The 26,095-nt window shown below is 35.8% G+C and overlaps 4 protein-coding genes across 12 annotated transcripts; 2 read left to right on the top strand and 2 right to left on the bottom strand.

The window, feature by feature from the left end:
• Positions 1-3,915: 3,915 nt before the first annotated feature.
• Positions 3,916-4,929, top strand: LOC109153717 (lamin-like protein). Its single transcript, XM_019301607.1, has 2 exons — positions 3,916-4,279; positions 4,527-4,929. The coding sequence occupies exons 1-2, from the start codon at positions 4,084-4,086 to the stop codon at positions 4,853-4,855; spliced, it is 525 nt and encodes a 174-aa protein (XP_019157152.1). The 5' UTR covers positions 3,916-4,083; the 3' UTR covers positions 4,856-4,929.
• A 3,393-nt stretch (positions 4,930-8,322) lies between these two features.
• Positions 8,323-14,909, bottom strand: LOC109153715. Of its 6 annotated transcripts, XM_019301603.1 has the most exons (12): positions 14,604-14,909; positions 13,788-13,972; positions 12,897-13,225; positions 12,593-12,691; positions 11,624-11,695; positions 11,245-11,331; positions 10,841-11,045; positions 10,526-10,691; positions 10,310-10,438; positions 9,843-10,037; positions 9,457-9,579; positions 8,323-8,875 (listed from the first exon to the last, which is right to left on the bottom strand). In XM_019301603.1, the coding sequence occupies exons 3-12, from the start codon at positions 13,165-13,167 to the stop codon at positions 8,750-8,752; spliced, it is 1,473 nt and encodes a 490-aa protein (XP_019157148.1). In that variant the 5' UTR covers positions 13,168-13,225; positions 13,788-13,972; positions 14,604-14,909; the 3' UTR covers positions 8,323-8,749. The 6 variants fall into 6 exon arrangements, with proteins under 6 accessions (XP_019157148.1, XP_019157146.1, XP_019157147.1 ...); XM_019301601.1 differs by lacking the exon at positions 13,788-13,972 and having other exon boundaries at positions 12,897-13,224; XM_019301602.1 differs by lacking the exon at positions 14,604-14,909 and having other exon boundaries at positions 12,897-13,224; positions 13,653-14,267.
• A 1,316-nt stretch (positions 14,910-16,225) lies between these two features.
• Positions 16,226-22,309, top strand: LOC109153697 (ARF guanine-nucleotide exchange factor GNOM-like). The gene is made up of 3 exons (XM_019301572.1): positions 16,226-16,539; positions 16,993-17,821; positions 18,241-22,309. The coding sequence occupies exons 2-3, from the start codon at positions 17,087-17,089 to the stop codon at positions 21,886-21,888; spliced, it is 4,383 nt and encodes a 1,460-aa protein (XP_019157117.1). The 5' UTR covers positions 16,226-16,539; positions 16,993-17,086; the 3' UTR covers positions 21,889-22,309.
• Positions 22,310-24,250: 1,941 nt separating this feature from the next.
• LOC109153698 lies at positions 24,251-26,095 on the bottom strand. 4 transcript variants are annotated; one of them, XR_002049562.1, is made up of 7 exons: positions 25,967-26,094; positions 25,324-25,443; positions 25,014-25,242; positions 24,845-24,922; positions 24,654-24,738; positions 24,413-24,580; positions 24,251-24,281 (listed from the first exon to the last, which is right to left on the bottom strand). XR_002049562.1 is itself a non-coding variant. In XM_019301574.1 (6 exons), exons 2-6 carry the CDS (start codon positions 25,437-25,439, stop codon positions 24,534-24,536), a joined length of 549 nt encoding a protein of 182 aa, XP_019157119.1. In that variant the 5' UTR covers positions 25,440-25,443; positions 25,967-26,095; the 3' UTR covers positions 24,321-24,533. The 4 variants fall into 4 exon arrangements, 2 of the variants coding, with proteins under 2 accessions (XP_019157119.1, XP_019157118.1); XR_002049563.1 differs by lacking the exon at positions 24,251-24,281 and having other exon boundaries at positions 24,314-24,580; positions 24,841-24,922; positions 25,967-26,095; XM_019301574.1 differs by lacking the exon at positions 24,251-24,281 and having other exon boundaries at positions 24,321-24,580; positions 25,014-25,236; positions 25,967-26,095.

The following is a 26,095-nucleotide window of genomic DNA, read 5'->3' as shown; positions in this document are numbered from 1 at the left end:
GGAGCGGGACGCTATGTCAAGCCTGTAACCGCCATGATTCGGTTAATAAAGTTCGACAAGGTTGTGGCTTTAACATTTTCATATTAAGTGAGCTCAAATAAAGATTGAAAATTGTAAAGTCACACTTATATGAATCAAGTGTGAGATTGTTAGAAATAATTTATTCCTAACGTTGATTCATATAATAAAGCAACTAACTAAATAAGCTATCAGCTATCAACAAACAACTAATTGTTAAACACCCCCATAAAAGGAACATTATGAATCTACAACAAAATGAATAGAAACGAATATGATGTATACGCAATTTAGTGTTTATATGCATTAAAGTTTACGTTTATGAACGTATATAGCAAATATTATAAATATAGTACGTGATAAATATTAAAAAAATTTAATACACTTATTGATGTCATTAACGACTAAATATAAAATGACATCATTTTACATTAGTGTCCACTATGCAAGATGGATCGTGATCTACAATATAATTTACGCACTAATGAGTAGTCCTTATTCCATTTCAAATATATATATATATATATATATATATATATATATATAAAGAAAAAGTGATTACATTTATAACTTTAAGGAACAAGTAGGATATCCTATAACTTAAACGAATAGTTTTATTTTCTCCAAATTACTAAGCTAGGTTGAATTTGGATCTGTAATGTTTGAAGCCCATTTGATCAGAGAAATTGGATAATAATGAACTGGATGGGGGCTTAAGACTAGAAAATTTGGGCAAATTTTTCTATGATCATGTATCACATAGCTATGTAGATAAAATAACTAATGTGATATTTGCTTGAAAATATAAAATTCTTATATTTGATTTAGGTTACGTAATTTTTTGAGGGAATGTAACTCAACCTACACATAATATTTTTAGCCATTTGAAGAAAAGATGAGATACCCTTGACCTCCTTATTTATTCTCACGGTCAAAGTACCTATAAAATTCATGCATTATATTGTTTTGTTCAATTTAGTCATTGTACCTTTAATCTGTTAAATTTAGTCTTTCTACTTTAAAAAGTGACGAAACTAAGGACAATAGTTAACAGTGATAATATTACTGTTAACTAAGCTTACATGACACCAACATCATTGATATCATATCACGATATTTATATTCCAACTCATATATTATTTTATAAATATTTAAAATTAATTATTTTTACCACTAATATATTACATTAATATGTCCAAAATAAATCATTACAAGCATGTTGACATCAAGTATCTAAATCTCATTATGAACATGGTTGAAATTATTTATTTTGGGCATACTAGTTTAATATATTAGAGGTAAAAATAATTAATTTTAAATATTTATAAAGTAATACTCTGTATATGAATAGGAATATAAATATCATTATGATGTCAGCACCACGTAACTTAAAGTAACGATAATATTAACACCGTTAACTATTGTCTTTAATTGCACCAATTTTTAAAGTACATAAACTAAATTGAACAAAATAAAAGTATAACGAATAAATTGAACAAAGCACTAAAAAACATGGACCTTATAGATACGTTGACCGTATTCTCACATTCCATTGTCGTTTTTATTAATTTTGCCAAGTTAACCCATTGATTTTTCCTCCCTCAATACATACAATATTTCTCAAATTCAAAATGTTATATTTTTACTAATTTTTCATATTAACTTATTAGTTAATTATTTTTAAATTATTTATTTCTATATTTTACCTTTACATTATTTATTTATTTATTTTAATTTTAAAATTCATTAAAATACATAAAAATATGTTTAAAATATTAAAATAAAATAGTTATATAACATAAAAAAGAAACACTTTAATCAAACATATTTATATTACATATATCAATTTTAATCAAATAGATGAATCTAATATTCTCAGTAATTTAATTTTTTTAATATAATTTAATATTCTGTGAATTAAACCTAATTTAAATATTATTTTAGATGAGATCATAAAATAAGATGGACATATATAATGGTAGAGTTTTTTGCACTTTTAGTCTCACGACTATAGTGGCACTGGCAGAATTGATCCACGACTTTTGAACCTTGCAATTTTAGTCCACGACTATTGATTTTTTTGCAAAAATGGTCCTTCCGGCCACTTTTTCGTCAAAATTTCACCGGAAAAAAAATTATCTATTTTTAGTCGGGTTAAAATTGACATTTTACTTATCTCAAAAAGTTAAAAGAAAAAAATTGATTTTTGACTACATACAATATTACTGGGCTACATACTACTGCCACAGGCAGCGGAGTACATGTACCACTCCAATGCTGCTGCCGGATAACCCAACTAGCCCGGGGAACGCCACGGCCGCTCCGCCGCTTACTGACAGCCCTGCCTGCTCCAGGGACTCTGCCGCCTGGGGCAGTAGTATGTAGCCCAGTGATATTGTATGTAGTCAAATATCAATTTTTTTTCTTTTAATTTTTTGAGATAAGTAAAATGTCAATTTTAACCCGGCTAAAAATGGAAAAAAAAAAAATTTCGGTGAAATTTTGACGAAAAAGTGGCCGGAAGGACCATTTTTGTAAAAAAATCAATAATCGTGGATTAAAATTACAAGGTTCAAAAGTCGTGTATCAATTCTGCCAATGCTACTATAATCGTGGGACTAAAAGTGCAAAAAACTCTATAATGGTATAGCAATTGGTGAATACTTAATACCCTTGTCCTATATGGCCACGCAAATCTCGCCTCCGTAGTCCGTTCTGGAAACCACGAACTACGCAGCCTTTGAAAAAGGAGCCCGACTCAAATGTACACGTGTATGGTGATTAGACTGGCGATGGGCTGTGGGGGTGAGTGGGTGTACAACACAATAGGGTAATTTATATCATGCACTAGGGTCCACATAGTAATGTAGACTTTAAATCAAAATGACGAGATATAGAATTTATACTCGTAAGGTACAAAATTTTGTAATATAAAACATCAAAAATCACAACACAAACACATACATATGTTATATATTTATTTATTTTTCAAATCTTATTTAAGTACCAAAATTTGTGTTCATAGATACAAAATTTCACAACACAAGACACAAAAATTCATAACATAAGACACAACTACTAATATGTTCCAGATACAAAATTCACATTCTTAAGGTACACAATTTCATAACATAAAACACAAAAACTCATAATATAAAGGCCATGTTTGGTAAATGGTTGTTAACTGTTAGCTGATTGGGTAAATTAGAGGGTATAACTATTTCAGGGCCGGATTTTAGGCTGTGCAAGCTGGGCTACCGCACAGGGCCCCCAATTTTAGAGGGGCCCCAAATTTTAGAGGTTCAATATTTAATTTTTACCTAGCTAGTTTAAAAATAAAAATTAAAAAGTTTTCAATTAAACTTTAAAGGTTTCATGAAGAGATGGTAAGAATGTGTATTTATTGTATTTTAACTTGGAGGTCAAAGGTTCGAAACTTGCATGTATTAGTTTTAAAAATTATGATTTTGGTAGGGCCACATTTATTTACTAGAACAGGGCCACCAAAACTTAAAATACGGCCCTGAACTATTTGATAACATTAGCTAATTGTAAAAAGGTGTTTGATAAATTAGCTGTTAGCTGATAGCTGTTAGTATAATTTATTTTCTCAAAAAGCTAATTGAAATAGTTGCTTTGAGTAGTTTTTTTAATTTTAATATTTTGAAGTACAAAAAGCTAATTAACTAAACACTTAAATTGATTTTTAAGCAAAGTCAAATAACTAATAGTGATCAGATAAATCAAAATTAATCTATTAACTAACTATTTTAACAAACAGGGTCAAAACATATACACATACATTAAAATACACAATGAATATGAGCCCTAATCCATGGTATAAGGATTACACAAGAGCACCTAGAGCATGATCAATCAGTAGAATCCGCTCAACTTTTTGGAAACCGAAATCTGCCCTAGCTGGCTGATGAAATGATGAATGGTTGCCACCTCTTTTCTTACCAAAGAAACCCCACTCTCGCCTCTTCAATTCGTTGCCTTTTATAATAGATAGAGAGAGAGAGAGAGTAGACGAACGATCAAACACTGCTTTAATTTTCTGTCATGGAGGGTGTGGCTTCGGGCGTGATGGCGAGAAAGGTGGTGGGCGCTGTGTGGTTGCCGCTGGTGTTCGGTTCGCTGCTATTAACATCGGCGCTGGGCGATCGGATTAAGGTGGGAGGGAACGTCGGTTGGACTCCCAACGTTAACTACACCGAATGGGCGGCCAAACAGCATTTCTACGTCGGCGACTGGCTCTGTAACATTCCACTCCTAAACCCTAATTCTTTTCAAAAAAAAATATTTTAGGGCGAAAGCAAGTTACGCCGCCTTGAGGCTTAGTTTGATCTAAAATTTTGGAAATATCCTATCAACGATAGATGAGATAGATCACTGCTACCTATGAAATTCAGAAATTTTAAACACATATAGGTCGATCTTATTTCATTTTTTGATCGTTTAATTTCCAGTTGTTTACAGTGGAATGCTTTAAAATTTTGTGGCAGATTTTGTGTTCGATAAGCACTATTACAGTGTGCTGGAGGTGAACAGCAGCAACTACGAGACGTGCAACGACCGCGAGTTCATAACCAACATCACGAGAGGCGGTCGGGATGTGTTCCAGTTGAACGAGACGAGGCCATATTACTTCCTTAGCAGCGGAGGCTATTGCTGGAGCCAAATGAAAATGGCGATCAACGTCGAGCACCATCCTCCTCCGGCGCCTTCACCTTCTCAATCCAAAAACCATTCGCCGCCGCTGATGTTTCCCCAAACCGTTTCCCTTTCTGTTGTCCTTGCTATGGCTTTGTCTGCAGCTTTCATGTTTCTTTAATCATTTTAGTTTGTACTGTATTCTAGCTTGCAACCTAAGTTATTTGAACAATTCTTTTTTTTTTTTTTGTTCAACTCTCTCATCTTGTAACCTAATCCTTGATTTCGTGTTTATTTGGTTTTCTTTTCCTATTGATTTCACATATTCCATGTCATATAATATAAGCAATATTGCAGAAAGCGCTAATCGGGCGTTCGGGGCACCCAGAGTGCCTAGGCAGGAGTAGAGTGCCTAGCAGGAGTAAATCGAGTGTATTTTCTCCACTTCTCCTACTCAATGGCTAGGAGTTGTTGGACTGTTATAGTCCTCAAACTAGTCAAATACATATGTTAGATGATTAGTTGAGTACATAATTTGAGAATATACATGGTTGGAGAAATATAGAAGAGGAGTAGCGGAGCCGCGGTTGAGTTGAGCGCCAATTCAGATGAGTTGGGCACCCGACTCGGTCGAGTTAGGCGAGTTAGGCGTTCAGCTCAACGCCTAGTCGGACAATTAGTCGGTAGGCCAACTAAAAAACGCCTATGGTTGAAATCGCATCGGCTTAGGGGAGCCTAGTGCTTAGTCTGTGCCTAGGCGCCTAGGCCGATTTTTTTAGTAATAAATATAAGTAATTTGAACCCCAAAACATTGAGTCTAAGTGCTTGCACCTATAACATTTCGACCACTAAGTTATGCCCCTAGCTAATCCTTTATTTTGTTTGTTTATTTTTTTTCTCTTAATTTCAAATATACTGATATATAAATGTACAATTTAATTATAAACATAGGTTTTTAGTTGAGCTGGAGCATTTGTTTCAATTATATTGGCCTTTTTTGATAAGAAAATAATGTTAGATCGTTATATTGGAATGGTGATATGATATCTTACTTAATATAAACATAAATAGGAATTTTGAAAATCTAAAATAAGTAAATATAATGGTGATATAATATCTTATATTATACAAACAGAATAGGAAAATGGTGATATTTTTGTATTACATAATTAAATATTTTTGGAAATATGGAATATATAGCTACCAAAATCTTCTTCATTTTTTTTTTTTTTTTAACAAAGGGAAACCAAAGGTCGTGATGAATATTTATTTTATTATTTTATAGTGGAAAATGTATATTTTATAGTGGAAAAATGTGTTAGTGATTTGATAAGAATATTCATATTTCATTAGAGCATCTACATCAGTGGATAAATGGGGGAGAATTCACTACTTTTGAGGCTAAAATGTCATGGTGGCAGAGAGAGAATCAAGAGAGAGAAGGGGTCAATAGCATCTCCAAGAAAAAGGAATTAATGATGGAAGAGAGAGAACCAATAGAGAGAAGAAATTACTCTGACATGCTTATTATTATGATTCCCCGCCCTCCCCCCCCCCCCCCCCCCCCTCTCCCACATTATTCTTTTTCCTACTCACTCTTACATTCTCCCCCTAATATCCCCAACTGATAAGGATGCTCTTAGAGAGAGAAAAAAAAAATTAGTCAAGTAAAATGTTATATGCCCGAACTAGCACTTATAGTTGATTACTTGACCTCAAGTCACAGTTGGAGGCGAAAGGGTGATGATTTAAACTCCACTTCAAACATTATTGGAGTTAGGCTCCCTATGTCAGAGTATGGTGTGGATTGAATTTCTTGTGCGCACAGTAAGGCGGAGACCGGTGAAGATGAATAGTGGTGGCAGCGACATTTACACAAATAATACTTATTTAAATATTATTTTTATAATATTTAGTATTTATTATAAACGTTGGGCGTCGGCTCGGAGTAGCTCTAACTACTTGAAATTATACATTCATCAGTAGTTATAACTTTAATGATAAATGCTCGGGACAAAGTACAAATAAGCCACTGAACTATTTGGGAAACATCAATTAAGTCATCGAACTCAAATAACCTCAAATAAGCCATTGAACCCGAAAAAAAAGAACAATTAATATTTTTAACAGGTTAACTCCAAATTTTTGCTGACTGGATTGCCAAATGTTTATTTTATTATATTTACTTTCTTCTTATTATTACTTCACCTGTCTCATTTTATCAGTCTTACTTATTATTCATTGGTCAAACCAACTCTTTCCTCCTTGTTTATTTTCTTTAGTATTTTTTACTTATTTTTAAATTTGATTTTTTGTGTTTAATAATACTTTTAGTGTAGTTTCTAAATTTATAAATTTTGTATACTAATACTAAACTTAATACTATGAAAAATTGGATTAAAAATAACTTTAGTCAAGCCTCGTTAACCGAATCAGACACATAAAATGGGACGGAGGGGGTATTAATATCACCCACTTGGATAGTATTATATTTTAAAGTAATTATAATCAAAATAGTTTTGTCTTGTCAAGATTTAATTGATTGATTTATTTATTATTATTTTTTCACTGGATCTTCTATTTAAAAAATAATAATAAATAAATAAATTAGATCTAGCTGAGACAAAACTATTTTGATTATAATTATTTTAAAATATATTAGTATGTAGTGGATTATAATAAAAAATATAAATAAAATAAACATTTGGCAATTCAGTCAACAAAAACTTGGAGTTAACTAGTTAAAAAATGTTGATTGCTCTTTTTTTTTCGGGGTTTAATGGTTTATTTGGAGATTATTTGAGTTCGATGACTTAATTGATGTTTTCCAACTAATTCAATAGCTTATTTGTACTTTATCCCTAAATGCTCTGACAATAGATAAATTCATTTTTTAAAGTAATATACAAAAATAAACTTACATTACAAGTAACTGAACATATAGTATAATAAAAATAATCTGCAATATACTAAAACCCACGGCACAAAATTGTAAGTGGTTGGGGTGAGAGTTAATCTCAAATCTCAATGATCATAATTGATCAGATGGGTAACCTCTTTTGGATGGAAATGGTTCAATTCTCATCCCCTAAAATATAAAAATGAAAAATGAAAAAGAAAAAGAAGGGCCACCTTTCTTTGGGTACAATGCCTTTACGAAAGCAAGGAGTCACGTGATTTTAAACCCAAACAGCCTTGACAGAACTGATTTTTGACTGCCCTTCAATCTTCATGCTCTTCTACAAATAGCTTTGGGAGCAATGAGGCATCCTCAAAGCCCATTCTTGTTGTATATTATTTGGGATACATGAAAAAAGCTTGAATAAACAATGTTAGTATATGTGATGTTGAGCATATATATAATATATAAATATAGATGTACAATATAATTATCACTTTAGACTTTTAGTTGAGATAAAACGCATGCTTCAATTTGGTATCAAAACAGTACAAATCCATGTCAAAATCCGTCACTATCAGCTTACACTTTTAGTTAAAATGAAACGCATGCTTCAAGAGGGAGGAAACGAGTAATCTTCACGTGCATTCATGTTATATAAGAACATTACAAGTGTTATAAATCAATACAAGACATCTTTCTGTTTGCCAACTCACAAAAGAATATACATACATAGATTTCTAATCAGCTGAGAACCAACCTTAATCTAACTGCGAACTTGTGAAGGATTGCACCGCAACTACTACATGATTGCACTGCTACGTCTCTTAGATATGCCTGGGGGACCTTGCAATGCAATTGTATCCGGGTACGGTGCAATCATGTAGTAAGTGCAGTGCAATCCTTCACAAGTTCGCAGTTCGAGGCAAGTTAAAGTTGGTTTTCACCTGATTTATATATATACACACACACAATATGGTAAAACTGAGTACAATACATCTTTTCTGTCTTCTGTATTCATGAGATAGAAAAGATGTTTTGTACAGATTTACACTGTCTGGGGCAAACAACACAATACAACTTGGAGAAAGCTGACAGTCCACCCTCAATTCCTGATATATATTCCCCCATGCATGTATACTATTGGTGGGTATAAAGCTGGCAATATAATGGATGCTACTCTGATAAAGAGTCATCATCAACCCTTCTAAGTGTTGGGATTTGTCCACGATCAACAAAATCAATCTTGTTTAGCCTCAGACAACAAAGAACTTTCTCTGGCAACTCCTCTGGCTTTTGTGCCTGAATGTTTATCACAAATGATTAGTTAAAACTTCAAGAAACAAACATCAACAAGATATAGGTCCAGTGAACTAGGCAATCTTTATATATCGTTGACCAGGATTCACCATAAGTAAACCTGGTCTAGATTAGATACTGATTCAAATGCGGATACTGCTTCTTGTGCGGATTCACCATTAGGTATGCATAAATGCACCACACAGTGTTCGGAAATGCACCAATGCACCACATCTCACCACACCTAATGGTGCATGTCCGAATACTTTGTGGTGCATTTATGAGTACCTAATGGTGAGTGACCGCACGAGAACTTGACCCGTCTAGATTATGTATATATAGTTAACATACATCTTATGTACTTTCAGTTAATAGATTATACATATTCAGTTATTAGTTATTATATACATTTGGCTATACTGAATGTACATAATCTGTTAACTGAAAGTACATAATAATCTGGACCAGTCCACAATGCGCATGGCGGGCCCTGGTTTATACGATATAATTTGCGAGTCACTAGGAATAGTGATTTACTTGACAACGAGGTCGAAAAAGGGAAAACTTGTAAATTATTGTGAAACCTGAATTGTCAAACCAAGATCCAGAATTCCCTCTTGCAGGCGTTCTCTAAAAGCATCAAGTCCCTTTCTTGCTATATAGCTGAAGCGATGAATGTCAAGATCAATCTCAAAGTAATTTGGGCCCTGCAGTGAAACAACAATTAATGGTTCAGGATATATATATATATATATATATATATATATATATATATATATATATATATATATTTATATATATATATGCCATTTGGAAATAGATGGGTGTTTGTGTACCTGTTACACGCATTTCACAAATTCATTGAAATAGCATACACTAGCTCACTATGTTTGTGTGCGTCAAATTCATTTTGGTGAAAGCAAGGTTTACGGAAATCGTAGAAAGATCAAACTGAAGACATAATATTAACCTGATAAAAGTCATGTTGAGGCCGGGAAAGCACTGGCTTTTCATTGTATGCATTCAAGAGTTTCCTTTCAGTTGACATCGATACAAGATCATCTGGATTTACAACCCCAACCATAATCTTTAACCTTTCTCTGAAAGGAACTGTAGACTCTTTTGCAAATCCTTTAGCTGCTTCCATGTCATCTTCAACTAATCGCTATTATGACAAAGGAATAAAACAATACAGTGGGAAATAAGCGCTAGTAAACTCACATCTTTCTTGCAGGGTGTATAGCAGGAAAAAAAAAAAACATATTAAGTAAAGTTTGCTAGTGCTTTTGGTGGGAGGTCGAGGTGGGACCATTTATTCACAAATCACAAATATAGTAGTCATCTATGGCAACCTAGGCTGGTTTACCTCTTTATGGTCCTTTGTCGGCTAGGGTCACAAGGCAGGGGTTTACCCAAAAATATAATAGTCATTTATACCTTAATGCTTTCCTGAAACTGGGGAGAGACGTCTTCCCCATAATTTTCAGAGAGTTTGAAATACAATACAAGGCTCAATCCTTTCCCGTCACTATCACCAAGGAACATTTGCGCAGGATAATTAGGCAGCTGAAAAAAAGGTACTAATAAGACATGCGTGATATTTGTCATTTCCAATAAAAGCTCATCTTTTGGAGTGAAACGCTTCAAATATACCTGAACATTAACTATGAGCAGCGGGGGAAGTTTCCCAGCATCAGCTTCAACAGAAGGAAGCTCGAGGTGCTGTGCAATGTGCTTGATCTTTCTTGGGCACAAAAATAAATCAACTCCAATGGGAGTATAAGGACAGAAATTTGGAGCAGGGGATTTCTTCTTGTCCCTGCAGATTGAGTTGAAGGTCGTAATGAATATATTGCAAAACTTATGCCTGACCACCCACAATACAGTATGAAGCTATGAAACGAAGTTATGTAATCGACCAAGTTCCTATGTATTGGTCAATAAAACGAAGTTCAAGATCGTACTTACTTAAAAAAAGTATCACCACGGAGCTTAAAATTAGAGGGCTCAGTAATAGACCAAGTTCCTGGTGTTGGCTTTTTGTCCGTACAACATGGGACTGTGAGTCCTGCTCTGGGCCGGTAAAGATAGTTTTTCGATCCACTTGCATGTATGTCAATATTTTCATGACACATTTTCTTGAGAAAAGTGTCCTCCAGACCCACATCCAAACCTTCAATCACCAGAATAAAATAAATAAATACAACCGATCATATGGACAATGCTAAAAAAGAGGTGATCTTCCTCACCAAGAAATATGGAAACCGTATAGTCAAAAACATTTCTACATACTGATTATGGATAAATATTCCCAAAAGACTCAATTCATAACGATGAAAGAATACCCAAAACTGAAATCACAATATACTTACATAAATCATCTATTGCTTCTTCATCAACAGATGTCCTCTTTATGGATACCTTGATGATAGCTGATTTTGTTGTTTGAGAATAAACACCTGAGAATTTGATGTATTAATGATCTTAAAACATCATTGGAACTTAAAGAAGTGACTGGTTTAGGTAAGACAGACTTCATGGCATTCCTGATTTTTCTCACTTATGTCATGTTTGCCATACTTTACATTTAACTCAAGCATGGTTTAACTTTTTTGTCCTTATATCTTCAAACTTCTCAGTCTTCCCTACAGAAGTCCACAGCCCATTTTGCTCCTTGACATCATTGATAAAAAGTTTATTTTGTTTTATTTGTCTATTTTAGATATCATTCATGATATTCTTTGTACTTACATTTGCTATCCACAAAGCAAGATGAAGTCTCATACTGAAGTACTTGTCCATTAGGCACACAAGGAAAATAATCTGTATCACAGAGATGAAATAATATCACTAAATAAGTGAGTAGTTCAATACTGAAACAAACAAATCTGTCAACAGAAAGTTTGTAAAAGAAACACCAGAGCCTTAAATTTTACAAAGACCAAACCACAAATTCATGACTCAACTCCATTGTCCCTGTTATAATCTAAGATTGGGCCGCCACCAATACCACAGGTTGACAACCGGGTGAACACAAGGTAGACCGAACAGGCTCTGATACCCTGTTATAATATAAGATGCACATGGACCAAATCACAGTAAAAGACTGAATCCAATCAATTAGCTAGTCTAACCCAGTGTGACTCTTTACAGTCCCCAAGGAAGGAATACAAAAAATTATTTTAAAAGTTGAGTTAAAATAGCAAGCATGTGAAAGAAGATGAAAACAAGAAGATAAGTCGAATAATTATGTTAAAGATGTGACAATAACCCACCCCATGAAGAATTTACGACCACTAAATTCATGTGGCCCGGCCATGTCGATCATAAATTATATTAAGCAATGCATACCGAGAGTTATTGATAGGAATTTAAATAATATATATTGGGGGTGTTTGGTAAATAGCGGTTAGTTGATTGGGTTAGTAGGTTTAATTAGTTGATTACATTAGCTGATTGTAGAAAGATGTTTGGTAAATTGGTTGTTAGCTGATAGCTGATTACATGCAAAATGACTTTCTCAAAAAGCTGATCGAAAAAGCTACTTTGAACAGCTTTTTGAATTTTAGCGTTTTGGAGCAATAAGCTATTACAGAAAGCTAATTAATCAAACACTTGTATTGGCGGTTTAACCAAGTCAAACAGCTAATAGTGGTCAAATAAGCCAAAATTGATTGATAAGCTAACTATGTTACCAAACAGGGCCATTATGCCAATTACCTCCATGAACACTGCTGAAGTCGGCATCATCATCATCATCATCTGAGTCAGATTCAAAAATGCTGGCTGTATCGAACCATGCTTCGTCTTGGCAACTTACTACAAGCAAGTGAATCTCTCATTAGTTTCAAATTTATAGTCCTGAAGTTCTATGGCATTGAGGAAAGATGCTTAATAATAACAACTCCCATTTGCCCTAGTGATAGAAGAGCAACCCCATCCGTATCTTTAATTCTTGCACATTATTATACCCGACCTCAGCATAAATACAGACACAATAAACAAGGAAACAAGAACATAATACCGTTAGCATCTATCTGGCTATGGTGCCATTGCAGCTGAGTTAGATGAAATGTGGAGTTAGAAACCTCGGATATTTTGTCTGTTGTGGTTGTGTGAACAAACTCACTAACAGCAATATCTGTCACTCTAGCCGCTGCATCGCCATTCTTTTTCCTATTCCCTTCTATAACAGCACTCGAAACCTTTCCGCGATGTCTCTTGTGGCGGCGGCGATGGTGGTGTTTCTTCTTCACCTGGATTGTCTGAGACGGTGTTGATGCACAAATACCCATTAATCTGACTCCGCTTACAAATCTCGCTACCTGATGCTGTCCTCATACGAGATCCAACTTCACCAGTAACACTAGATATTAGATTATGCTATGAAATACATTTCATGCTCAACTTGGAAAGGAAATTTAAAACAATACAAAGAAGTCAATTAATGAGAAATCATATGAACTGAAGAGTAATTCATCAAATTTCCAAATCGAGTGGCTTTCTTAAACCAGTACTCCGAATCACATAATCTGAAAATATCAAACGCTGAAGATAGTTAAACCATAGATATACTACCTTAACACCACGCAAACATCTTCAAGAAAGGAAGTCAAGAAAAAGATGTGTTACAGTCTTTTTAGGTATGAAGTGTCAGTATGCTACTAGTCATCACTGACCAGGACTTGCAGAGTAGAAACACAGACAAATGGAATATGATCAATATGGGTATCAACTATATATTCCTCTGACAAGTGACAATGAACACAACAAAACTCACAAGGTAAAGAATTTTTTTTTTTAAGTCTCCAGGCAGAGAGAAGCTGTTAGGCTCGAGGATTGATAAGGTACAGAACGTTAAGCAGTACCATGTGATAAACGGCAAAAACTAGACACAGAAAAGATTTGAAAAGGAATCATAGGATACAATGTATGGTAAGTGCTTTTCACTTGTTTTTCTTCTCTAGCCCTGTTGAGAATATCAGGCTGTGCAAATATAGAACAAGAATGATTGTGGGAAATGCCATGACCTTTACGGATTCGCTTTTGAAGACTAAATGGAAGAAAAACATGTCAAATAAGACGGCAGAAGTGAAAATACTGCATGAGAGAAAATGGATCAATGTCAAAAAGGGAAATCATGAACAAATTCCAAAAGAATAAAATGGGTGGTAGTGTATCACAATCAATCAAGCATACAAACAAACAGAAGCATAACCAAATTGGTGTGGGTTCACATTGAGGAGCCGTAGAGAGTAAGATGACATGAAAATGAAAGCAGAAAGTTCCAAAAAGGAGAATGAGGCAAACAAACAAATAGCAACTACCAAGCAACTAAGATAAAACTGGAAATCATTAGTGGAAAAAGACCATTCCCCAGAATAAAACATAAATAATAGTTAGGCATTATCAAGAAGGATAATTCTTACTATTTAAATGAAACAAAAAAAAAAAAAAGAAAAAAAGAAAAAAAAGGGCAAACTAAAAGATTATCACCTACAGGAAAGCAGTATTAGGTGGACTCAAAAGATGGGAATTAAAATAAAGCCATCAACTTTATTCAAATCTCACAGATTAAAGCAATATTAAACTTATACTTTCACAAAAAGAAAGAAACTAACACGATATGTATAAAGAAAAATGTTCCTATCCGAAATGCAAAGCCTACCCATATCATTATATAATGTCATTAGATCAATATACACATAATTTATACACACAGTTCTTTTACCTATTGTATGGGGACAACAGAGGCGGCCGGTCTCCCTCCCTCTGGAGATCAAAAGAAACCCAGGGAGAGAGAGAGGCAACGGGTAAACGGGTCAGATGCGCAGGACCCTGCAAGGTCCCAACCCTTCTCTTTCTCAACGAATTATGTATCTATGTACCCATGAATGTATATATATGTATATAAAGAAAGACTGATAATATGCATAGAGCGAGTAAAATGGAGAGAGAGAACGAGAGGAGGATAGAGGTGTTTTCTCAGTTAATGGCCGATTCATCATCTTTACCAACCTCCCTCGTCACCTCCGCTATTCGTGAATTAATATACAAACATGAATTAATTCTGCAATGGCCCCATGAGTTTTTGTTGTTACTTCTTATCTTTTTCCACTAAATTTGCATGACTTTGAAAAAATTATACTGTGACCTGAAATTATTGATATTTTGGAAAACTAATAAAAATACAAATTTGTACTCCATATTATATTATGAGTTCTACTATGCAAACTCTCAAATTCTACTCACTTACTTCTATTTCTTCCTGAGCGACAAATTATGATTGATTATTTTTTATCATGTGAGTCTATAGAAGAGTGTCTACATAAAAAACATGTGAAAGAAAATACAAGTTGAGAATATAAAATGAGAGTACACCAAGTATTTTCTTTATATTATTAATTAAACCATTCTATATATTTAATTTAGATTTAATTAATTAATGATTATAATATTACTTTGAAGTTTCTCTCAAGATTAGATGGAGCTAGCGTAAAAATTTTATGGGGTAAAATCAATGATTAAAGGTATTGAGCTATATCGCTCTCCCGACCTATTATCAAATTAACTTTAAATAGATAGGGCAATGTGACTGCTCCTTTGAGTTACACCATGGAATCAAATGCACACTAACCTAGATCATATAAAAGGTGTTGGTCGATTAAAATTACAATATGGTAGTCGTGGAAGTTGAAATTCACTAATGAGTGTGTAACACTTAACAACTCACATATCAAATCAGCTAACCCTAAAAATGGATGGTAGTTAAGTGTGCGACATATACTCACTTATTGGGGCAAGAGGCAAGCCCCGGTGAGCAGGAGAGCGCAACAATCATCGCAAAAATCATGAGCGTGAGCATACGCAAAGTGGTTGTTGATTCAGATCTTGGTTGTAGTAGCAAATATTCAAATGAGAACTTTGAAGGCTGCCCAGGGGAAATGTTCCATGTGAATGGCACATATACATGGGTTAGTTAATCCTAAGAGTTGTGGGAATTTAAATAGATAGCGTGTTTCGTGCTTGCACTAAAACATAATCGAATTAAAATTCCTAAACCAAGACATGACAATTGACGACAAGGTTAGGGAGGACAAAAACGTGATAAACGTGGTAAATTAGTCGTTAGCTATTACCTGATAGTGTGATTATAGAAAAAATGTTTGACAAATTAGCTGTTAGTTGATAGCTGATTACATGCAAAATAATTTTATAAAAAATAAATATGAAGTAATAGTAGTTAAATAAATTAAAATTGATTGATAAATTAACTATGTTATATCATACGGAGTATTAAAATTTAATGTGTATCACATGCCTAATTACGGATTATTTGACATATTTCTGATTTCTTATTTTCCCCTTTCGCGAGCCCCGACCAATTTTCATAAAAATTTGGTGATTTGACTCAGACATCAGGCATCAAATGCCAAGGTTTGTCCCGTCGGCCGCCGACGAACAGCTCTCTTCCCCGGTCAGCTGTGTCTACCTGGTTTGACCAGCATCTTTCCTGTGGATCCGATCGGTGCCGCTTTACCTCTTCGCTTCAACTCCCAATTGAGGCATGCAATTTCCGTCTCGCCATTAGTTGCTATGCTCGTTTGATTTAAACCGCCACTGATCTAGATCTACCCTTCCGGATTTCATGCTCTAGATTATTTGATGCACGCTTTTCGATTTCGTTTTTTTTTCCAAATTTAAGTTAATATAATTGGTCTCTCTTATATCTATTGTTATTACTTTTAGTTTTTCTGGATCATAATTTTTTTGCTTAGAAAATTTGAAGATGAAATTAGGTTATTTTCACGATTTTATGAGAAATATGCAATTGTTTTTTTTAATCATGTTTGGAGGGGTTTACAGAGGCTTGCGGCGAAATTATTTTGTTATTGTGAGCAAATACTATGGTTTATATCCCGGTAAAATTGGATGTGTAGTTGTAATTAGTGATTGTTGTGAAAGCTTTCATTGTGATCTTTTAATAGCATCTGGTTTATTGCCATCTTACTTAATGTTTTAAAATTATTTCAAATACATTTTTCTGTATGTTTCGTTAAGGTTCTTAGGTTTTAGTGCATTGTTAAATAAACTAAATAATTTCCATATTACTTCCACAGATACAAATTTGCGGTTTTATGGTACTTTATTTCACACGGTATATTATTGACTCTCTCTGTATCTGAGGAGGACCTGTTGGGTAGCTAAGCCAATATGGGGTGCCTGAATCAGCAGAGTGAAGTCAATGGTATCTGCATGGAACCGCCATGTGACAGGCAGAAGCCTTCCAAGCGTGCCTTGGCATGTATTGTGAATTCAGAAATTGGTGCGGTTTTAGCTGTGATGAGAAGAAATGTACGCTGGGGAGTTCATTATGCTGCTGATGATGATCAGTTAGAACATTCACTGCTGCAATCCTTCAAGGACCTGAGGAAAAAAGTATTCTCATGGCAACATCAATGGAACAATATTGATCCACTGGCTTATCTCCAGCCTTTTCTTGATGTAACGCAGTCTGATGAAACTTCTGCACCAATCACTGGTGTTGCTTTGTCTTCCATATACAAATTCTTGACCCTAGAAATACTTGATTCATCTACAATAAATGTAGATAAAGCTTTGTGTCAGATAGTTGATGCTGTGACAAGCTGTCGTTTTGAAGTGACTGATCCTGCATCTGAAGAAGTGGTGCTAATGAAGATTCTTCAGGTTCTTTTGGCTTGCATGAAAAACAAGGCATCTGTTTATTTGAGTAACCATCATGTATGCAACATAGTAACTACGTGCTTCCGATTGGTCCATCAAGCAAGTGTCAAAAGTGAACTCTTACAGAGGATAGCCCGCCATACAATGCATGAATTAGTTAGGTGTATATTTTATCATCTGCCTGATATTGACACCAAAGAAGGTGCTCTGGCTCAGGGAAGGAGATCATGTGCTATCCCCGAGGTAAGAATGATAATACACCTTTCTATCCTTTCTTCACTTGAACGATGATATCTTCACTTCAGAGATATAACATGTTTACCATCTAGAGGAAATTGGCGCCATGCTACCTTAGGCTGCCTACAAAGACATTTACTTATCACTGCTTTTTGACAGTCATTTTAAACAGTGACAGTATGTCAATTTTTATTTTTTCATTTGGGTATGTGGATTAGCATCCATGTGGAGTGCTCATTTGTTATGATAGCTAAAGCTCAGGGTTTCAATTTTTATTGAGTTCTATTTTTTTTATTTTTTTTATTTTTTATTTTTTTTGAAACTTGTAGTGTGAAACCAAGTTTGGTGGCAGGATGGAACTTAAGTTTTTAAATTTTTGAAATTTATACCTTGCTTTATTTTTCACTCAAGAACATATATTCCAGGGTAGTGTGCCTATGGTGGGTCAAACTTCTGGAGACAATGGACATTTTAATGCAGAATCTGATGGCAAGATGCCATCTGGTCTCTTTCCTACAAATATGTCCCCAGTCACATCAGGAAATAAGGAGGATGAAGCAACAAATGAGGTTGGCCATAGGAAAGAGAATTCTAATAGTGGAGAGCGATCCATGATGGAACCTTATGGAATCCCTTGCATGGTGGAGATACTTCATTTCCTGTGCTCCCTTCTGAATGTGTTGGATCACATGGAAATTGGTCCCAGATTGAATGCTATAGCATATGATGAAGATGTTCCCCTTTTTGCACTGGGTTTAATTAATTCAGCAATAGAATTAGGTGGTGATTCTTTTGGAAGTCATCCAGAATTATTGTCCCTGATACAGGAGGAGCTATTCCATAACTTGATGCGCTTTGGCTTGTCGATGAGTCCACTAATCCTTTCAACAGTTTGTAGCATCGTTCTTAATTTATATCATCATCTACGTACTAAGTTGAAACTACAACTTGAAGCTTTTTTCTCTGGTGTGCTTTTGAGGATAGCACATAGTAAGCATGACACTTCATACCAACTGCAGGAGGTTGCTATGGAAACTCTTGTTGATTTCTGCCGGCAGCATATGTTCATGACAGAGATGTATGCCAATTTTGACTGTGATATATCCTGCAGCAATATTTTTGAAGACTTTGCTAACCTCTTATCAAAGAGCTCTTTTCCAGTGAATGACCCCTTATCAGCAATGAATACTCTTGCACTGGATGGCCTAATTTCTGTGATCCAGGGCATGAGTGAAAGAATTGGTAATGGTTTACCAGTTCCTGAACCTACTTCATTAGACCTTGAAGAATATAAGCCATTCTGGACAAAGGTATGTGATGACTACAGTGATCCTGTTCATTGGGTTCCATTTGTGCATAGGATGAAGCACATTAAGAGGAAATTGATGACTGGTGTTGATCACTTCAACCGAGATCCAAAGAAGGGTCTGGAGTTTCTTCAAGGAGTGCATTTGTTACCTGATAAAATTGACCCCATGAGTGTGGCCTGCTTTTTCAGATACACAACTGGATTAGATAAAAATGTTGTTGGAGATTTCTTAGGGAGCCATGATGAATTTTGCATTGAAGTGCTTCATGAATTTGCTAGGACATTTGATTTTCAGGACATTACTTTGGATACAGCACTTCGGATCTTTCTGGAAAGTTTTCGATTGCCTGGAGAGTCACAAAAAATACAGAGGGTGCTTGAAGCATTCTCTGAGAGATATTATGAACAATCGCCAAATATTCTGGCAAATAAAGATGCTGCTCTCCTGCTGTCGTATTCACTTATACTGCTTAACACAGATCAACACAATACTCAGGTTAAGAAGAAGATGACAGAAGAAGATTTCATTCGTAACAATCGGAGAATAAATGGAGGGAATGACCTTCCACGAGAGTTTCTCTCTGAGCTTTACCACTCCATATGTAAGAATGAGATCCGGATGACCCCTGATGCAGATGCTGGAGTCTCTGTTATGATGGCAAGCTATTGGATTGGTCTAGTACACAGATCAAAGCATACTAACCCATTCATAGTATGTGAACCAGGACCTTATCTTGATAGTCAAATGTTTGCAATACTGTCTAGGCACACAATTGCTGCCATCTGTGTGGTTTTTGATCATGCAGAGCAGGAGGATGTTTTTCAGACATGTATTGATGGATTCTTGGCCACTGCTAAGATCACAGCTGCCTATAATTTCGATGAAGTTTTGGATGATTTGGTTGTATCACTTTGCAAATTCACATCCTTGTTGCTTCCATCCTACTTTGAAGAGTTTATTCTTAAATTCGGAGATGACATTAAAGCTAGAATGGCCACTACTGCAGTTTTCACAATAGCAAACAATTACGGTGACCATATTCACACTAGTTGGAAAAACATACTGGATTGCATTTTAAGTTTGCAGAGATTAGGCCTTCTTCCTTCTTGCCTTGTTAGTGATGCAACTGATGATCCGGAATCTTCATCTGATCTAGATCAACGGAAATCTGTTGTTGTTTCCCCACCAGCATCCAATATTCCTGTACGAGCCACTTCTAGGAAGCCGTCTGGTTTAATAGGCCGATTTAGCCAGCTTTTATATCTAGATACTGAAGAACCTGTACCTCAGCCAAGTGAAGAACATGTTGCTGCTCATCAGCGCACTGTCCAAACAGTACAAAGTTGTCACATTGATAACATCTTTGCTGAGAGTAAATTTCTGCAAGCCGATTCCTTACTGCAACTTGTTCGGATGCTCGTTTCAGCTGCAGAACAGCCTCGCAAAGGAAATCACCGTTTGGAAGATGAAGAGACTGCAATATTTTGTTTGGAGTTGCTGGTTGCAATTTCTCTAAATAATAGAGATAGGATTATGCTTCTGTGGCAAGATGTTTATGAGTACATTGTCAGTATTGTCCAGTCAACTGTAATGCCTTGTGCTCTGGTTGAGAAGGCTGTTTTTGGGTTGCTTCGCATATGCCAGCGGTTACTTCCTTACAAGGAGAACCTAACTGATGAGCTTCTAAACTCTCTGCAACTGGTACTGAAACTGGATGCTCGGGTTGCTGATGCATATCTTGAACAGATAATACAGGAAGTTATGCACCTTGTGAAAGCAAATGCAATACAGATACGATCTAACATGGGCTGGCGGATAATCATTTCACTGCTTTCAATTACAGCTAGGCATCCAGAGGCATCAGAGGCCGGGTTTGAGACACTGTCTTTTATCATGGCTGACGGGGCCCACCTCTTACCTGCAAATTATGTCCTTTGCATTAATGCAGCCAGGCAGTTTGCAGAGTCCCGAGTGGCAAATGATGACCGGTCAGTAAAATCATTGGATCTGATGGCAAGTTCAGTTAATTGTCTTTTGAGATGGTCTCAGAAGACAAAGGAAGGTCTTGTGGAGGAGGCTGCTACAAAATTGGCTCAGGATATATGGGAGATGTGGCTGAGACTGGTACAGGGGCTAAGGAAAGTATGTTTGGACCCAAGAGATGAAGTAAGGAATCATGCTATTTTGATGTTGCAAAGGTGCTTAACGGGAGTTGATAGTATCCATATACCAAATGACTTGTGGTTGCAATGCTTTGATCAAGTGATCTTCACATTGCTGGATGATTTACTTGAAACTGCACAGCAGAACTCTGTGAAGGAATATAGAAAAATTGAAGGGGCAATTGTTTTGTCCCTGAAGCTCATGTCAAAAGTGTTTTTGCAGTGTCTCCAGGATCTCTCACAGGCTACAGCTTTCTGCAAACTTTGGTTAGGGGTTCTTGGTCGCACTGAGAGATGCATAAAGATGAACTTCAGAGGGAAGCGGAGTGACAAAATCCATGAACTTGTTCCAGAGCTTCTTAAAAACACGTTGCTTGTCATGAAGACAAGTGGAATTCTTTCGCCAAGTGATTCTGCTGGGGGGGACAGTTTCTGGCAACTAACTTGGTTGCATGTGAAGAATATAGTGCCATCTCTTCAATCAGAAATTTATTCCACCAATGAATTGGAGGAGTTTCAAACGAAGAATGCCCAGCCAGGATGTAGTAGTCCCTTACCAGGCAGCAATGTTCTAGTTGCATCAAGCGAGACAACAGCTTAAAGCCGTGATGGGTAAACAATCAATCCGATTTGAAATTCCAAGTGGCGGAAGGAAGTTGGAGTGCATTTTCTGCTAGCTCCATCCACTAGGGGAATCACGACTTGTGTTGCCGGGCAGGTAAAAAAAAAAGTTACTGTTGTATCATTGAAGGGTTTATGAAGCTAAGTACAAGATGGTACTTCTGGTCTGTGACTGAACGAGTGTAGGAGGCGATTGCCTTGTAAATTTTGTTGCTGCTCTAGACTTTGTTATAGTCAAATTGAAAAGATATTTGTTATTTTATGTACTATACTAATACTATACTATAATGCTACAAATAGGCCCTTCTGGCAAGCATATACTTTGGTGATATTGCTTAATTGAGATTGTAGAGGAAATGTTAATTCTATTCTATTTCGGTGTAGAACTGTAACTCCTTAAATATCTGTAGTCTCCCTCACCACGTTGTATCATTTCTTGGTTGAAGTTATGTCAGGGTCGTCTTTGTGAATCCATTATTTAAGACCCTACTAAAAGTTGTAAAATTAATGAAGGAAAAATCTTGTCCTCTTCAATGGTGGTACGTGATTTGGGGATAAAAATTGATGAGTTTTAAGTAAGGTAGAAAGAGGTAAGGAATGTGGGTTTAAATAACTAGGTCAAAAATGAATACTGAGCCTTTTAAAATTGAGACCCTGTATTATTGGGCATAATGTACGAGCCAAAAACTGGCCTTGAATTATGTCTAGCTTAGTCTTTTCTGATCAATTCGAGTAATGGATTATGGAGTGCATGACTATGAGTGGCGGAGCCATCTTTTAGTAGGAGGGGGCGTTGCCCCTACCCGCTCCCCCCCCCCTCCCCCTCCCTAAAAAAGTTTTTTTTTTTTTTTTTTTTTTTTTTTTTTTTTTTGTTAGTAGCATCACAGGCTACACAGCATGGGCATTGCGGCTTGGCCCCTCCAATTTTTTTTTTTAATTAGTATTATAATTAGGTTAATAGGCTTAATAGCTATTGTGTCGACCTTCATCAGTCCATCACCAAATATTTTTCCCCTAAAAGAAAATTTCCAAAGTAAGTATAATACACAAACCATCCAAATTCCTAATCTGCAAACCAAAAACGCAAACGTAGTATGCAGACATTCCAGACAATAGATTCTCTTCAATTTTCTACTTGCAAGTATAAAATGTAATTTTTCATTTCTTTTTTATTCTTTAAATCCTTGAAATTTTTCTATGAATTATTTTTTTATTGGAGATGGATTCATCATCTTCACAAATTACAACAATCGCGGTGAATTCGGGCTAAATCCTCTCTTTCGTTTCCTCAATTGACGACTCACGACGGCAACCACGGTGAACTCGGGCTACCGGCTATGAGCAGTGGCAACTGGATCCTGTCGGGAGTGGCGGCGAACTCGGCCCCCCGCACCAACAAATCCTGGCTCCGCCCTTGACTGCGACGCCTTTCTCCATCTCCATCTCCATTACTAGGTATATTTGCGGGATTGATTGAAATTTGTCATTTCTAGATTATACTTAATATAATCAGAGAATCAATTATGTGGTCTAGTGGCACAAATTGACTCTTCCAAATGAAAGATCATGGGTTTGAGTTTTAGTGGAGATGATATTGATTTTTTGTGTTTCAATAAGTTGAGAAAGATACTACAATAGTACTAAAAAAACATAGTGGCCCTGTTTGGTAAAAATTTAGCCTATAGGCTAATTTTGGCTTATTTGATCACTATTAATTGTTTGATTTAGTTAAAATATCAATGTAAATGTTTGGTTAATTAACTTTTTGCAACTCCAAAAGGCTAAAATTCAAAAAGCTACTCCAAGCAACTTTTTTAATTAGCTTTTTGAGAAAAGAAATTATACCAAACAGCTATCAGCTAACAGCTAATTTACCAAACACTTTTCTACAATCAGTTAATGTTATCAACTATTTATACCCTCTAATTATGTTATCAACTATTTATACCCTCTAATTAACACAATCAGCCAACAACTATCAGCTATCAGCTAACCGCCATTTTACCAAACAGGGCCAGTATCTTTTTTCTTTTTCTTATTAGTTTATATTTCTAATCTTATATCTTATATTTTAATAAATATTATTATATTATTTGGGAATGCTTTTCCCATAGGCTATAGGCTATAAAACAAAAAAGCGAAAGGACTTAGTGGTACGTGCGCTAGAAGAAAACGGCACCTTTGTAGAAGTATTTATTTGGAATAGTGATGCTGATTATTGCTTAATGCTTATAATAATTATATTATATGATGATGCTCCCCAGCCCCCTGTGATTGAAACATACATTTTCTGGCGTGTAATAAATAAGATTTGAAGGTTGGTTAGAGTACTTGAGTACTTCTCGGCTGAGTTGTATCTGGTTCTATGAAGAGCTTGAAAGGAATGGAAATGACAAAAAGCAGAATTCTAGCAAAAATTGATAAGACCATATGATGTAGAAAGCTAGAACAATAGCACTACAAACCGAAAGCAAAAATCCTCTAGCAGCCTCGAAATTACATACATGGCTATATGTTTTGAGGAGAGATAGGCTAAGGCCTCTTCAATGTCATCTTCTTCTGCCAACAATTGAAATAAAAACAATACGACCCTCCCCGGGAATGAGATCTTTAGCTTGCATATTTCTACGATATCCCACAGCTCCCGCTGCATTCCGGAAGAAGTAGTTTCTCTGCAAATTTACACCAGTAATATGAATAGCTCTTCTAGACCAGCAAAAGCCGTTCATTTAGCGTGCTTAGTACCTCTCTGCACTGCATTGAGCATCTCCAAGAACTGCTCCGTTCTTTGTAGTTGAGCATCAACAGCATCACAGGTCTTCGTGCACTCCTGCTTGTACATTTCAAGGTTTAAACATCGTGTGAGCCCATCTTTGTTAGTTATATACTAGCTGGAACTACCCGAAAAATGAAATGATTGCAGTCAAAATACCAACATCTATTGCTGAATCCAGGGCCTTCTTCCTCGCCCTTGTATTTACAGTTTCAACCGCTCTATTTCTCGCCATGAGAATCTGCAGATAAACCCCCTATTCTTAGTCAAAACAATAGTAAGGGGAGAAAAAGAAACATGTGCCAATAGGCTTTATAGTTTATACTTTATACCATCTTTGCACGGAACATATCCCTTTTAAGGACCTTATGAGTTGCATTGAGCATTTCTGCATAATCAGTTACTTTGTCAGAAGCACTCCGGTTTCCTTTGGCTACACAAGTACATAAAAGGCCCGAAGGTTGCCAAAATGACCCAGGGATAGCAGGGAGCTTAATATCATCAAATGTTACAGCTTTCAAGATGTCCGGATCATTGGCAACTTCCTTAAACAACCTGCAACTATAAACAAAGCCAGTCCTGTACTCAGTTGCCAAGGAAATACCATACGACTCTCAACGACTTTCTGAAATCAATACTCACACAGATATCACACTGGCAAGGTTCTCGGCTCCATCAGACGATATCACTACATAGTGCACTACATGTTTCAAAACATCATAGTTTAAATCAGTTATTTTTAACTGCATCCGCTTCATAATCCTGAAAGCAAGTTTTAAAACAAAAACAAAAACAAAAATGTTAAGTGTAACACAACCCTAAATCAGTGTAAAATCCCCCAGGGTTATCTACTAGTTCTAGTTCAGGATCTAACCCAAGCATTAACCAAAAAATGAAACTCTGATTGCTGGAATATCAGTTAAAAACAGATGGAAGTGAAAATGCACAAAAAAGGTTTCCCAGATTTTGACATTTCCATGGTTTATTGCGAAATTGAATTTTTTTTGTTTTCTTCCAATCTTCAGCTTAACTGCATGCACATCCAAAACTCTCACTTGGAGGGAGATGTGAGTGAAGTATGAAAGAATTTGATGCTCAACACATAACGGCTCTCCAAAACCAAGATTAACCAAACCCTCATATCTCTAACCGGTCAAATTATTATGAACTACAAACCAAGAAAATAAACTAGGCATTTTTACAGGGAAATACAATATATTCAGCGTGGGAATCCAAACTATAGGGTTCACAATATACAAGAACAAGAGTGCAAGCATTCAAATACCCTTCGCGACGGCGTAACCCGCGGCGGAGGCGGAGGCGGAACGGTAGCAGTGGTCCGACGTGTTCCTCTTCTGTTTAACAATTGTCAATAACTAGTATCGACTATGCTGCGTTTGCGCCATGTAAATTC

This window comes from Ipomoea nil, unplaced genomic scaffold (assembly GCF_001879475.1).
Source record: "Ipomoea nil cultivar Tokyo-kokei standard unplaced genomic scaffold, Asagao_1.1 scaffold2516, whole genome shotgun sequence".
Classification (NCBI taxonomy): Eukaryota; Viridiplantae; Streptophyta; class Magnoliopsida; order Solanales; family Convolvulaceae; genus Ipomoea; species Ipomoea nil.
This window is presented reverse-complemented; position numbering and strand designations above follow the sequence as displayed.

Bases quoted from the DNA above. Each gene is read 5' to 3' on its own strand.
- LOC109153717 (XM_019301607.1), top strand. From the start codon at position 4,084: ATGGAGGGTGTGGCTTCGGGCGTGATGGCGAGAAAGGTGGTGGGCGCT. The intron at 4,280-4,526 runs GTAACATTCCAC...ATTTTGTGGCAG, and splicing joins CTACGTCGGCGACTGGCTCT to ATTTTGTGTTCGATAAGCAC.
- LOC109153715 (XM_019301603.1), bottom strand. From the start codon at position 13,167: ATGGGTATTTGTGCATCAACACCGTCTCAGACAATCCAGGTGAAGAAG. The intron at 11,696-12,592 runs GTAATTGGCATA...TCTGTGATACAG, and splicing joins CTTCAGCAGTGTTCATGGAG to ATTATTTTCCTTGTGTGCCT. The intron at 11,046-11,244 runs GTAAGTATATTG...TGGTGATTGAAG, and splicing joins AGAAGCAATAGATGATTTAT to GTTTGGATGTGGGTCTGGAG.
- LOC109153697 (XM_019301572.1), top strand. From the start codon at position 17,087: ATGGGGTGCCTGAATCAGCAGAGTGAAGTCAATGGTATCTGCATGGAA. The intron at 17,822-18,240 runs GTAAGAATGATA...CATATATTCCAG, and splicing joins GATCATGTGCTATCCCCGAG to GGTAGTGTGCCTATGGTGGG.
- LOC109153698 (XM_019301573.1), bottom strand. From the start codon at position 25,439: ATGAAGCGGATGCAGTTAAAAATAACTGATTTAAACTATGATGTTTTG. The intron at 25,243-25,323 runs GTGAGTATTGAT...CTTTGTTTATAG, and splicing joins CTTGCCAGTGTGATATCTGT to TTGCAGGTTGTTTAAGGAAG. The intron at 24,581-24,653 runs GTACTAAGCACG...GTAAATTTGCAG, and splicing joins GCTCAATGCAGTGCAGAGAG to AGAAACTACTTCTTCCGGAA.